The 12,458-nt window shown below is 45.0% G+C and overlaps 1 protein-coding gene across 1 annotated transcript in view; it reads right to left on the bottom strand.

Annotated features, from left to right (window-relative positions):
• Positions 1 to 12,216, bottom strand: part of PARM1 (prostate androgen-regulated mucin-like protein 1) — a 33,253-nt gene extending 21,037 nt beyond the window's left edge. Inside the window, exon 1 of the mRNA XM_084857474.1 lies at positions 11,687 to 12,216. Coding sequence (XP_084713600.1) covers positions 11,687 to 11,744 — 58 coding nt within the window. The 5' untranslated portion in view covers positions 11,745 to 12,216. The remainder of the gene's footprint in view (positions 1 to 11,686) is intronic.
• Positions 12,217 to 12,458: the final 242 nt, after the last annotated feature.

Here is a 12,458-nt window from a genome sequence, read left to right as displayed (position 1 = left end):
CATGATATCCTGATGAGCAAACTAGCTCAAAGTGGGCTAGATGAAACAACGATCCGGTGGATCCACAGTTGGCTACAGAATCAGACTCAAAGTGTGCTTATCAATGGGATCTTCTCAAACTGGGGAGAGGTAACGAGCGGGGTACCGAAGGGCTCAGTCCTGGGCCCAGTGCTCTTCCACATTTGTATTAATGACTTGGAGGAGGAGGTGCAAGGAATGCTGATCAGATCTGCAGATGACACAAAATTGCTGGGGATAGCTAATACTTTGGAAGACAGAAACAGAATTCAAAGTGATCTTGATAGGCTGGAGCACTGAGCAGAAAACAACAGAATGAAATTGAACAGGGATAAATGTCAAGTTCTGCACCTAGGAAAAAGAAACCAAATGCAGTTACAAGATGGCAGATACTTGGCTCAACAATACTACAAGTGAGAAGGATCTTGGAATTGTTGTCAATCACAAGCTGAATATGAGCCAACAATGTGATGTGGCTGCAAAAAAGGCCAATGCTATTTTGGGCTGCATGAATAGAAGCATAGCTTCCAAATCTCGGGAAGTACTAGTTCCCCTCAACTCAGCACTGGTTAGGCCTGCTTACCTCACACCTCTGTAACAAGGACTGGCAACAAAAGAAACAGCAGAAGCAGCTTTATCATGGGGGGGAGGAAGAAGAGAAAATAGTTTGTCTTCATATAGGGCAGATTTCTATGGGTTCTTTTCCATCAAGTTGCAAACCTTTTTCTTGCAACCTCCCATGACTCCACTGGAGCGCCATACTAAATTGGCAGAGCTGGTATCTCTCACTTCAGTGCGGATTGTTCATTTGAAAATGGGGTGAGGGGGAAGGAAGAAGAGACTGTAAGCCTATCCACTTTACCCAGATGTAAGTCCCACTGTATTCAACAGCGCTTATTTTCATGTAAGTGTACACTTTCCTTTGGAAATGGAAGAGAAAGGAGAAGCGGAAGGGAGTCCTGAGCAATATTTTCACTTTAATATTCCGTGAAGCTTCAGGATGCATAAAGTACTTAAATGTACAGCTTCAAGTACAAGTGGTCTGCAAGACTGATGTTCTGAAAATGCCTGAATAGTAATTAGTAACAATAACTATGTTCCGCAACTGCTTGTTGCAATTATGCATAGGACTGGGTTGCAAGGGCCTTATTCTAGTTCAATATTCAGCCGTCGGCCCAGTGTGAGTAAAACTCTGACAACAAGCAGCAAGTATTTCTTCTGCATTTCTGTAACCAGCAACAGAATGAGTACATTTCTAAACTTAAAGAAACAACTGTTATACCACTTTCACTGAGTGTCTTTCTATAGTAAGGAATCTTTTACGCGCACGTGCGCGCACACACACACACACAGTCTTTATGCAATATTTTTAGGGTCTGGTGTTAGAATCTCTGACCTAGTAACTCAGATGTAAATTGGCTATCAATCCAGTCAGGTCACCCCTCTGCATGACTCAACCTGGCTCCACCTCAAGCCACCATTTTGTGTTTGGCTCAGCCCTTGAGCTCCCATTTTGCAACTGGCTCTAGCAAAAGCAACACACACACACGTATGTATAGGTAGATCCTGCAAGCCAAAATTCTGCCCATCCCTGACCTAATGGCAGCACTGGTCAGAAAGATGATAGTGCTCTTGTGCAGCTCCCATTCCTTTCAAGGTGGTTGCACAGGAGAACTTCCCAGCACAAATCAAGGAGGCAGGATGGAGTTATGCCACTACTGATCTGAACAACTTAAAAAATGGCTACTATAATAGGCAAGGCTGAAAGACGTTAAAAAGTAAACATTTGGCCGAATGCCAGCCTACTTTCTTCACCGCCAGACATTGCTGGTCAACAAGTGAGTTCAAAGCAACTCCATTAAATGTTGAACTTATTATTCACTTATTATCCAACACAACAACAATGCCCTCAGTTTCCAGCCACCCGGCTTCTGACTCCTGCGGTCTGCTAGCTTACTATCACATGTCTCTGTTAAAACAACAACAGAGCACTAGTGAGGTTTTAAACACATAATGAGGCTCCTGGCTTGTTTTGTTGCTTTTTATCGCAGCATGAACTCTGATCTCATTAAGACAATTGTTTACAGCATCAGATCTTTCAAAAATGATTTTCCCCCTTTCCAAAACGGAATTGTCCTTTAAGACAACGAGCTGAAGTTTAACAAGCTTCTTTTGAGTGTGCAAGCAAAATTTTTAAAACCATAGTTAAATATCATTTGGAGCCACAGGGATTTGAGCAACTTCATTCATTATCAAGGGGGGGGGGGGAGAATAGCTAGTAATCAAAGCTTTAAAAATAATGGGATTTCTTACAGGGGTAGGTCCAGAATAATTAAGTCTTGCTTAGTGTTGTGTGCTTATTTCTGACAAACAGTGATGGTATCTCGTTTATGTACAGGGTGTGAGTGTGAACACATCTGCAGTTACTGCAGGCAACAGCTGTCTCTATGTAAAACTAGAAAAATTCCTGTAATTATGGTAGATGGGTGGAAAAGGGGTACGTATACAGCAAGGATCTTTGGCTGGAGCGGGTGGGGAGAAGGAATGTTTCTCTTCCTAGCCTGCAGTGGGGGCTGGCATAGGCCACCTGCTGTCAGGGGCAGAAGCTAGGTTTTGTTCCTACCACAACTTTGTCCCCTAGTACAGGCTTTGCTTTTAGACCCACTGGAGTGAATGGATTTATTTAACAAGGGTATGCCCTTCCCTTCAATGTAAAAACGTTTCCATAGCAGCTTACAGGGAGAGCTGGCTCCAGGTTTTTGAGGGCCCCTGGGCCAGACACCCTCCCTGGGCCCCCTCCCTCAGTGAGTTTACCGTCTCACTGCCATCGTCCCCATCTCCTTTCTCACCATTGCTCCACTTGCTTGCTTGACAGGCAGAGAGCCAGGGAGCAAGTGGCGTCTACTGCTGCTCCACCTCACCACTACCGTGGTCTAGGCCAGATCAAGAGGCAGGTGAACAAGCAGAGGAGGAGCAACTCCAGGGGGCTCTTGTCGGTGGGCCCCTGCCTAGTGCCCAACCAAACCTACCCTTGATGCCAGCCCTGCTTACAGGTATCCTGCTAAAAACAATAGTAAAATTGACAGATAATCAAACAGCAGCAAACAATGAACGAACAGTAGAAAAAAGCAACCGTCTAAAAACATCACCACCATAGAGGAAAATGTTTTAACTTGGATTGGCTATGACGAAGGTAATGACTCAGCTGACTGTGCATCATTTTAGGAGCACGTTCAGAACCACTGAGGGGTGGAGCTAGCTCAGCATGTTATCACACGTCGCTTCAGCTGTTCAGAAGAGAATCCCTCCAGGAAGTCCATATTCCATGCCCCCCCAGATTGGAATGGAATTCTGCAACCCACAGTTCAGACTAGTGCACGGGCCCTTAGGTAATGAAGGGTGCAGAGACATATGCTGTTTTGGTGCAGAGCACTGTAGAAGCACTCATCACACTGAATACATCCCAGAAAGAGCAGAGAAAATGGATTCTGCTAGTTTGCAATAGAAGCCAGCTGTGCAGAGGGTCGATTGGATGGTACTGCAATGTCACCCCCAATGTGGTTTTGCAGCTCTTTTTAAATGCATTTTACTTTCTACAGTGTATTATGCAACAAACCAACGTTTAAAGGAGTAAGTGGTCATGCTGTACTTAATCTACTTGTGTGATCTACACTGGGCTGTACCCCTCCCTTTGATGTGAACACAAGCAATGTTAATAGTTTCTGCACTGTTGCCCATGTAATGTTAGAGCTATTCTGCACACCATTCCTGTTGCTGACAGTCACCTCAGGGTACCCCTGTCTGGTGCAAAGGGGGCAGCAACTAGGGAGAGGGCACTTTCAGTTCTGGCATCCTGTCTTTGGAACTCTTTCCCCAGGGAGGCTCCCTTGACGTCCACGCTGATCTGTTCAGTGCCGGGCAGAAACCTCATTATTCTTCCAGGATATTAACATTAATTGAGCTGACTTTTATACAGCTTTTAATTGTTGTTTTAGGATAATGGGTTTCTTAAAAAAATGTTATTTTTATCTGGAATTTTTAAAGCCACCCTGAAACCTAATGTTGAAATGCTGTATAGGAATGGTTTAATAAATAAATAAATAAAACCGAAGGGAGATAAAGAAGAACCATTTGTTATGCTTTTATTCCTCCCATTTCAGATAAATCAGGAGTAAAAGAATGCTTGACTAGATGCAACCATAGCTGGCATCCCTAAGCCAAAGAGGAAAATGATTTTGTTTGCCTTCATTAATAATCAAAATAAAGCTAATGGTCTGAGTGTCATGGTCAAATGAAAGTGGGGAAGAAAGAAAATAAACAGAGCCTTGGCTAAACAAATCGCCCCACTGTCCTCCCCAAAAGATGGACTCACAGCCAATGGGTGGTTCCCACTGTGTAGATTAAGCAGGGCATGGGAGCATATTTGTACTCCCACTTTTGGCCCAAGCAGGATTCACAGAAAGCTTAGATGTCCTTAAAGAGGCATGCTTCATCCTTGGTGAATTTTGGACACTGAAAGTATACTTCACGTACAGGATAACTAAGCAAGTGTTGTACAGTACTAAAAGGCTTTCTGGGGCCCCATCTACACGAGCCTTTTACTCCAAGGCAGCTGCGAGTTGAGGTCCCTCAAGACAGAAGATGCAGTTGCCACTTCGCAGCCATCCGTGGTTTTCTCCAGAAACTGCGGATTTCCGAGGTGGTGTTTTGCTGCAATTTTTTGCATTTGCTGAAGGTTTCCCAGCGGTTGCAGACCATCTCTCCCTTCCCTGAACTGACTTCGCATTTTGCGGTGGGCATGTTGTTGGCGTGTGTAGTGCTTGTGTCACTCTGTGACGCCCATTTACTCCCCCCATCCCTTGGCAGCTGTGCAGTTACAGAGGCACAGAGAGGCGTTTTCAGTTACTTAATCACACTTTCGCACATTTTTGCAGCTTCGTATCTTCACAATGGTTGCTTTTGGACTCTGTGCCCAAGGGGGTCTTGGGTGGGGGGACCATCTTCGCTCTGGCCACCATTTTGGAGCGATGGGTAGGCACGTACCACTCACATTTGTGAGTGCGAACCATCGCGAGAGTCTCAGGCTGGGGAACTGACAAACAGATGGTGTGGAAATGAAGGAGCACAGAACCAAGGAAAGACACAACAGAACCCCCCAAATACAAAACAGGCAATCAGGTGTTGCACCCCCATGCTCATGGGACTGCACAGCTGCACATTTCAGTATAATGGCAAAACAAAGGCACTGTGAGTCTGTTAGGGAAGCCTGCAAAAAACTGCGAGTGTATCACAGGGGATGCTATTTCAAAGCTTCATTGCTGCGCAGCTGCGATGGGGTGGGGGGTGAAAGTGGTGCCATGTAGATGGGGCCTAGGTTATAGATTACAAAGGTAGCTGGCAAGCATGAAACTGCAGCTGCATCTTATAAATAACTGAGTTGAGAGTTAAAAATAAGAACAACATCACTGTCACTCTTTTGAAATCTAGAAGAGATTGTGCTCTGGTTCACACATAATGCTAACCCCCAGTTTATTTAACCCATGGTTTGTGGCCCTACCCATGGTTTGTCTTCTCAATCCCTGGATCATTTGTTTCCCTCCTCCTTCACCCGCTTCCTCCCTGTATCACCAAATGCCTTTGTGGCACTGTAGTACTGGCATGTAGAGTGGCAAGGTTTTTTTAAAAATTACTCTTGCCCGCCACCTTTGTAACCTGGCAAAACAGCCTATAAACAAGCCACGGTTCTGGGTTTATACATAACAAACCATGATTTAAACAAACTCAAGTTCACAACCCAACAACTACGGGTTCTCTTTCTGGGTTGTTCTTTGTTAACAAACCATGGTTTATTAATGCGGTTGGGTTTGCACATCACAGCCACCCAGAATTCAACAACCCATGGGTTAAATAACTCATGGGTTACTGTTATGTGCAAACCAGATCTAAGGCTACCTGGAAGGAAATCCCACTGAAGTTAATGGGGCTTACTTCTGAATAGACATACGTAGGATTGCTATATAAAATGGAGTTTCTTCCCATTTTGGACTGCAGGGAGATGGCTCTTCAGAAAATCCCAATTATTTAGGAAACCAAAAACAAACAGTCTTGATGCAAGACTAATAATTTGATTGTGGCTATAAGCTTTTGTGGATTGCAGCTCACTTTGCCATATACTACATTAATGTTTTCCTCAGTTGGCAGATATAAATACATGCACACATCATGGCAGAGAAAAAGAAATGAGAAACCATGGCCAAAAGGAAATGAAAGGCAAGGAGTAGCCTTGGATCTGTGATAATTCTATGCAGAACCTAAATGTATGCAAGGTAAGAACAGACTGACAACAGCAGATTATCTGAGAGGAAGGTTAGGAAAGTGCCATGTATATGCCATACACAGCACTGTGTAGCAGAGCACAGGGTTTTATTCTTGCTTTGTTTTTAAAGCACAAGCTTCACGTGAGCTTGTAAGATATTTTGTGACAGCAGAGGCTGCTGCATACCTTTAGTCAAACTGGGTTTTTCTCAAGTCTTGCTGAAAGTCCTGTGTGCCAACGTTGCTTTATACAGAAACAGTAAATACTGTCATAACAAAGGAAAGGACAAATTACCCAAAATTTTGGCAACAAGCAGGAAAGCTTTTCTGTTCCCAAGCAGCCACCAAACCATGCAACAATAAGCATCAGAATAGGAAACATGCTGCCACTACTGTGAAACTGCTGTCAAAAAATCCATAAACCAGTCACTGGGAGATGTAAATGTAGATGACATACCTGCCTTGAAGGTAGAACATAGCCAAAACTTCATAAAGCTTCACAAAATGGAAGCAGGGCAGAGCCCTGCAGCCTAAGATCTGGCTAGCTATTCCAGATGAATGAACTTCAGTTCCCCCTTAGCTCCTGATCATTTGAAACTCTTTTCTCTGCCACTTCTTTCTCCTGACTAGATTTTGCCCCCCCCCACCCCCCCAGGGCTGAATGGACATAATGCAGGAGTTCCATAACTGGATCTCCCAGCTTTTTAAAAAAACCCTTAAGAGCACAATTCTATGCACCTTTACACAGAAATAAGTTCGACAACTACCAGCATTCCCCAGCCAGTATGGCTGCCCAGAGAATGCTGGGAGTTGTAGGACATGTTTCTGCCTAAATATGCATAGGATTGCATCCCAAGGCAGCTACGAAGAGCTTCAATTTTGACTGGAAAAACAGTGTGGGGGTGGGGGGTTGGGTTTAAAACACTTTTGCCCAGTGCCTTTCTCCAGATCTAACTCTTCCCCCGAAACTACTATTAGCCCCATGGTGGGAAAAATACAGGTAACACAGGCACAATACAGGTAACAGCAGCTTCAGATAGCAGCAGCATTGGAACAATTTAAATCTGGAAAGAGGCAAGCAGGGGAAGGAAGAGGAGGGGGAAAACCAGAGCTCCCCTACAGATGCTTTGAAGTAAACTGAACTTCTGGCACTGATGGAGGAGCTGAAGTGAAGCAGATTCAGAGAATTATTGGCACTACATTGCATGAAACATATGAGCATGGATCAAAAGAGAAAACAAAAAGCGTAGCTCCCCTTGGTTTCCATATACGGTATAGCAAAACTCTGTGATAGTTCTCCCAGTACTGAGATGAACATTCTGACCTTCTGCTGTAATACTGGCTGCTTTCAATTATTTACTGGATGTTGTAGGTCTATGTCTATCAGCTGCTTCTTAAGGGAGAAAAAGTCAACTGCTGTGTACTTTGTGCTGTGACAGTCACCTTGAGTGACTTATGGAATTTTACTATTTTGGGGCATGGAAAGCCCTTATTTTTGGTGGTGGCTGCTGACTTGATAAACTAACTGCATAGAACTTCCATTAAAAAGTATATAATTCTTCTAGCATTGGTTTAGAGCATATGAAGGAAGCTACACAATAATAATACCTCTGGGCCAAATAATTTTGCCCTCTCTTGGATTCCTTACGCCCTCCTCCCCTCATTTTCCTCTGACTTGAAGAACACCAATGGGGCTTCATCTAGGCCTGTTCAAACCAGAGTCAGCCAGCCTCTCCTGGACATCCCTGCTTCCCTCCACAACTTTGTTAACCCTGGCTCCAAGGCACCTATAGGCAGGGCTGTCTGTCTCACAGGAACACAGAAAAGCCAAAGAATATGGTGGTGAGAGCAGATGTTAACTTTAAAAGACTCTCGGCTTTCCTTTTCCTTTCTAAAGGAAGTTTCTAACCCTTATGGAATAGCCCCTGCTGAAATCTCAGGAGCCGGTGAACAAGATTTCCAGTATTTCTCGTTTTTGGTGTGTGTGTATGATTTCAGTGTCCAGGATAGCTTCTTGTTCTTCCCTATGACTAGCAAAACCCAAATAAATTATGCAAAATTGCAGGAAAAGTTGTTGAGACCCAATGAAGTGTTGAATGCCATTGTCTACTATTTCTACCAGTTCATGTGAATGACTGAGGGCTCCTTCACATGGAGCTTTTATCCTGTGATTGAGATTGCGCCTTCACGGAAGTTTGCGGGCTTTTTACATGACACCATGATCGTTCAAGGCATCTCCTGCACAAATGCCGTTTGTTCCGTTTTTAAATATATCACAGATAATGAGCTATCAAATTACCCCTTTGTGTTCCGCTTGAGTTTCCTCGGTGAAAAGAGGAAAAGCAGCAAGAAGAGGAGCAAGATCAATGAAGATCATGGAAGACTCAGATATGGGGAGAAGTGCGGGGGGGGGGGGAGGAAGGGAGTTGTTGTGATCCTGCATTTAAAATGGAAGCAGAAAGCCCCATTTTAAATGCAGGATTTTAGCTGGTGTAGAGATGCCCTGAGGGGCTGCCTGTCTTACCTGGAGCCTAGTTCTCCTCTTTTTAAACTCTTCCCACTTTTTACACTGATTTTGTGCTTTCCTGTTTTCGTCAGAACTGTGTAATCCCTCCTGTTCCCACTCTTGATCTGAAACGTTTGCTTTACCTAAATTCAAACACCCCATCAAAAGTATCAAATTAAATTTTCTAGTTCAGTAGAAAGGGACCATGTGATATCTGGAAAATGCTAATGTGAGTAAGTGGGGAGGGTGGGAGGAGGGATGTAGAGGCATGGAAATTTCACAGATGCAGTGTAGACTAAGTAAAATATAGTTGCTGCACAGAACCAGATGAGATCATACACAAAATGAACAGTCTTCGGAGATCATGAGCAAGTGGCAATCTGAGAGTGACCTCCTGGCTAAAAGAAGGAGCACTCATTCGTTGGTAGCAGCATGCTGAATAGACAAAGGAAGTTAAGGTATACCACTTCTGTGCCAGCACAAAAGCACTGATCTTCCAAGTCACACCACTACTAGCTGGTTGGGCTTGCTAGAACACGGGACAAAGCTCCTCTGCCTCAAGCAGAATTTCACAAGGTAGAGCTTTAGTCTGTGCTTCAGAACCCGATTGGCCACAGCTCACAGTAGGTGTCCACTGTGCATTTAGAGATCTACATCTCCACATCATATTGTGTGTTTATTGCAGGAAACACCAGTGGAAACACAGAAAATATAACTGCCATGCAACAGCTGAAGTGGCCCTTGAATGTTTTTGCAGGTGTACCTTGGAGCACTTGAATTGATAGTAGGTTCAGGCCTACAAGATTTGAATATAAATAAGGTTTACCAAATTTAAGACACATTTACCAACTGCAATGTTTTATTGTGTATTAAAAAAAAAGAAAAGTATTTTAATTGTTGGAAACTAGCCTGGATTTATGACAAAAGATGAGGTATTTTAAATTTAAAATATATACCCGCCAGCATTGCACAAAACATTATGGAAAAAGAAGTGAACTGTGTCCAACAGTTAGAAGTGATCCAATAAATGCAGGGATGGGCAACTTATGGCCCTCCAGATCTTGTCAGGCTACAACTCCCATCATCCCTCACCACTGACTATGTTGGTTAGGATTGATGGGAGCTGCAGTCTAACAAGATCTGGAGGGCCATAAGTTGCCCACCCCTGACTAAAAAGAACACTCTAAAGACTGCTTCACACAGGCCACAACTAAAAACTCAATTTTGCCACCCAACAAATGCTTGATGAGTAGTCAATTTTAACTTCTCAATGAGTTGTGTATGACTGATCTGTTTGCAACCATGTGTTGGCTTGTGCCACATGTTACATTTTTAGACATAGACCACAAGAACTCTCATAGGTGAGTGGGTAGCCTTCAGCTGAAGTTTTCCCTCATATCGTACAAGGGAAAACAAGTAACAAGTTGTTTTTTCTTCTGTCCTTAGATATTATCACCTGACAAGTAGGTCTAATATCCCTATTTAACTAACTGAGGAAAACTCATTACACCCTGTAGGTCCCTTGCTTTCTATTTCTATTCTCATTCCAGGCCTCAACAACATACAAGCCATGTTTACCATGCTTCAGTTTCCCCAAGCTTCTCTCTTCCTCCTCCTCCTCCAAATTCTAGACCAAATAATAACTTTTTAATGATCAGACACCCTCCTTTGAAGAAAGTGAGTTAGATGATAGCCCTGGAATATTCACATATATTCACACCATTTGTAAATTATGTCCTGTTCACTGGGATTTCCTGCCCAAGAATTCTGTGCCTCTTTAGTTGGAATTAAGTACCACTGATTCCAATGCACCTTACTTCTAAGTATGTGTGTTTAGGATTGCAGCCCATTTTTAAGATCAAGCACAAATCCTGCACTTGAAAATCTGTACTCACACTCTTTGGGGATGAAGGGGGGGGATGTTTTCATTTTAAAAATCAACTATTCCATGAGTGTCTTCAGGCAACTCATACTGGCTGATCATTTCAAAAAGCACCTTGTTTATTTGTTTCATAGGATCATCGAGCAGGGGGCTTTTAGGCCATCTAGTCCAACCCCCTCCTTGATGCAGAAAATTTAGAGCTAAAGCATCCAACTGACTTGCCTCTGCTTGAAGACCTCCAGCAAAGGAGAAACACCCCCACCGAAGTAATTGGTTCCATTGTAGAACTACTCCTACCATTACGCTTTTCATAATGTTCAACAAAACTCTACCCTCCTGTTACAGTTAATCCTGCCTTCTAGGGGAGCAGAGAACAAGCCCTTGTCCTCTTCCATGTGACACCCCCTTCGGGTATTTTAAGACTGTTATCATGTTCCTCCTTCAATCTTCTCTTTTCAAGGCTAACCACCTTCCCTCATAAGACTTGTTTTCTTCCTTACTCCTGACCTTTTTTGCTGCCCTCCTCTGAATCTGTTCCAGTCTGTCTATATCCTTCTTAATGTGCCATAACTAAATACAATAGTCCTGACGCAATCTACTTTAGGTATGATTAGTGTGATGCAACCTACCCTACCTATGACTGGTATGGAATAAAATGGAATTATTACTACTTGTGACTTGGAAACTATGGTTCTATTAATGCAACCTAAAAGCACATTAGCCTTTTTTGCAGCAGCATCACACTGCTGACTCATGTTCAGCTTCTGAACGATGACATTTCCATCCCGCCTTTTCTCCGAGGCTGCAGCCCTGGGCAGAAATCTAGCCTCTGCTCGTAGAGAATGGGCTGCAACTTAAGCATCGCCCTACTTGGGAGTCGACATCAATGGCACTTACGTCCGACTGGAAAGACAACTAGGGGCCGGTAGCCTTACTAGAAAAAGCCGCGTTTCCCGCTTCCTTACCTGCCGCTGTGACAACGAGGAAAAGGGCAGGGAGAGCCCGGCGTTCCTGGCGAGCCATCGTGCTCAGCGGGGCCGGTGCGCAGAGACCACTGCGGCGGGAACGCCTGGAGCGGAGCCGCTGGAGATCCCGGCCGGGCCAAGCGCTCCCGCTCGGTCCAGAGCCGGGCGAAGAGGTACTGCCAGCAGGACCGGCGGCGCTTCCTCCGGCTGCTCCGAGCAGCGCGTCTGCCTGTGTCGCGCAGCGCTGCTGCAGGGAGACGCCTCCCTCGCGCCAGGTCGCCGGCTCTTGCCTGCCTCCTTCCGCAGCCGCTGGCCCGCCCGACTCCCGCCTCGCTCTGCCCCGGGGCGGCCCCTGCCGGGCGGTGCGCGCAACCCCAGCAACGGCGCCGGCCGAGGGCCGCCCTGGCGGAAAGGGAGGCGCCGGCGCCGGAGAGAAAAGGCGCGCGCTCCGGAGGCCCAACGGAGCCGCCTCGCGCCCCCTGCGCCTTTCGCTCTTGTCCTGTCAGCCTTGATGGCACCTCTGCCTGTTTAGGGGGGAAACTGAGCCACGTGCATGCGCATGGGCGCAAGCTCCTCCTGCTCTGCGGCTGCTGCTAGGAGAGACTTCGGGTTAAACTTTATATACTGGATTTTTTTTTTATCGTTGGCTGTGGTGCCGAAGATGATGCTTCAAAACGCCTTTTAGTGAGAGTGGCGAGGGCTGAAAACAGATTTCAAAAGAAATCTGATCACCTTTGCAGACGTGTGGCTTACTCAAATATAAGTGGGAACT

This window comes from Heloderma suspectum, chromosome 5 (assembly GCF_057233095.1).
Source record: "Heloderma suspectum isolate Gila_16-S chromosome 5, 16-S_ref, whole genome shotgun sequence".
NCBI lineage: Eukaryota > Metazoa > Chordata > Lepidosauria > Squamata > Helodermatidae > Heloderma > Heloderma suspectum.
Note: the sequence above shows the minus strand (reverse complement) of the source record. Positions and strands in the feature narration are given on the sequence as shown.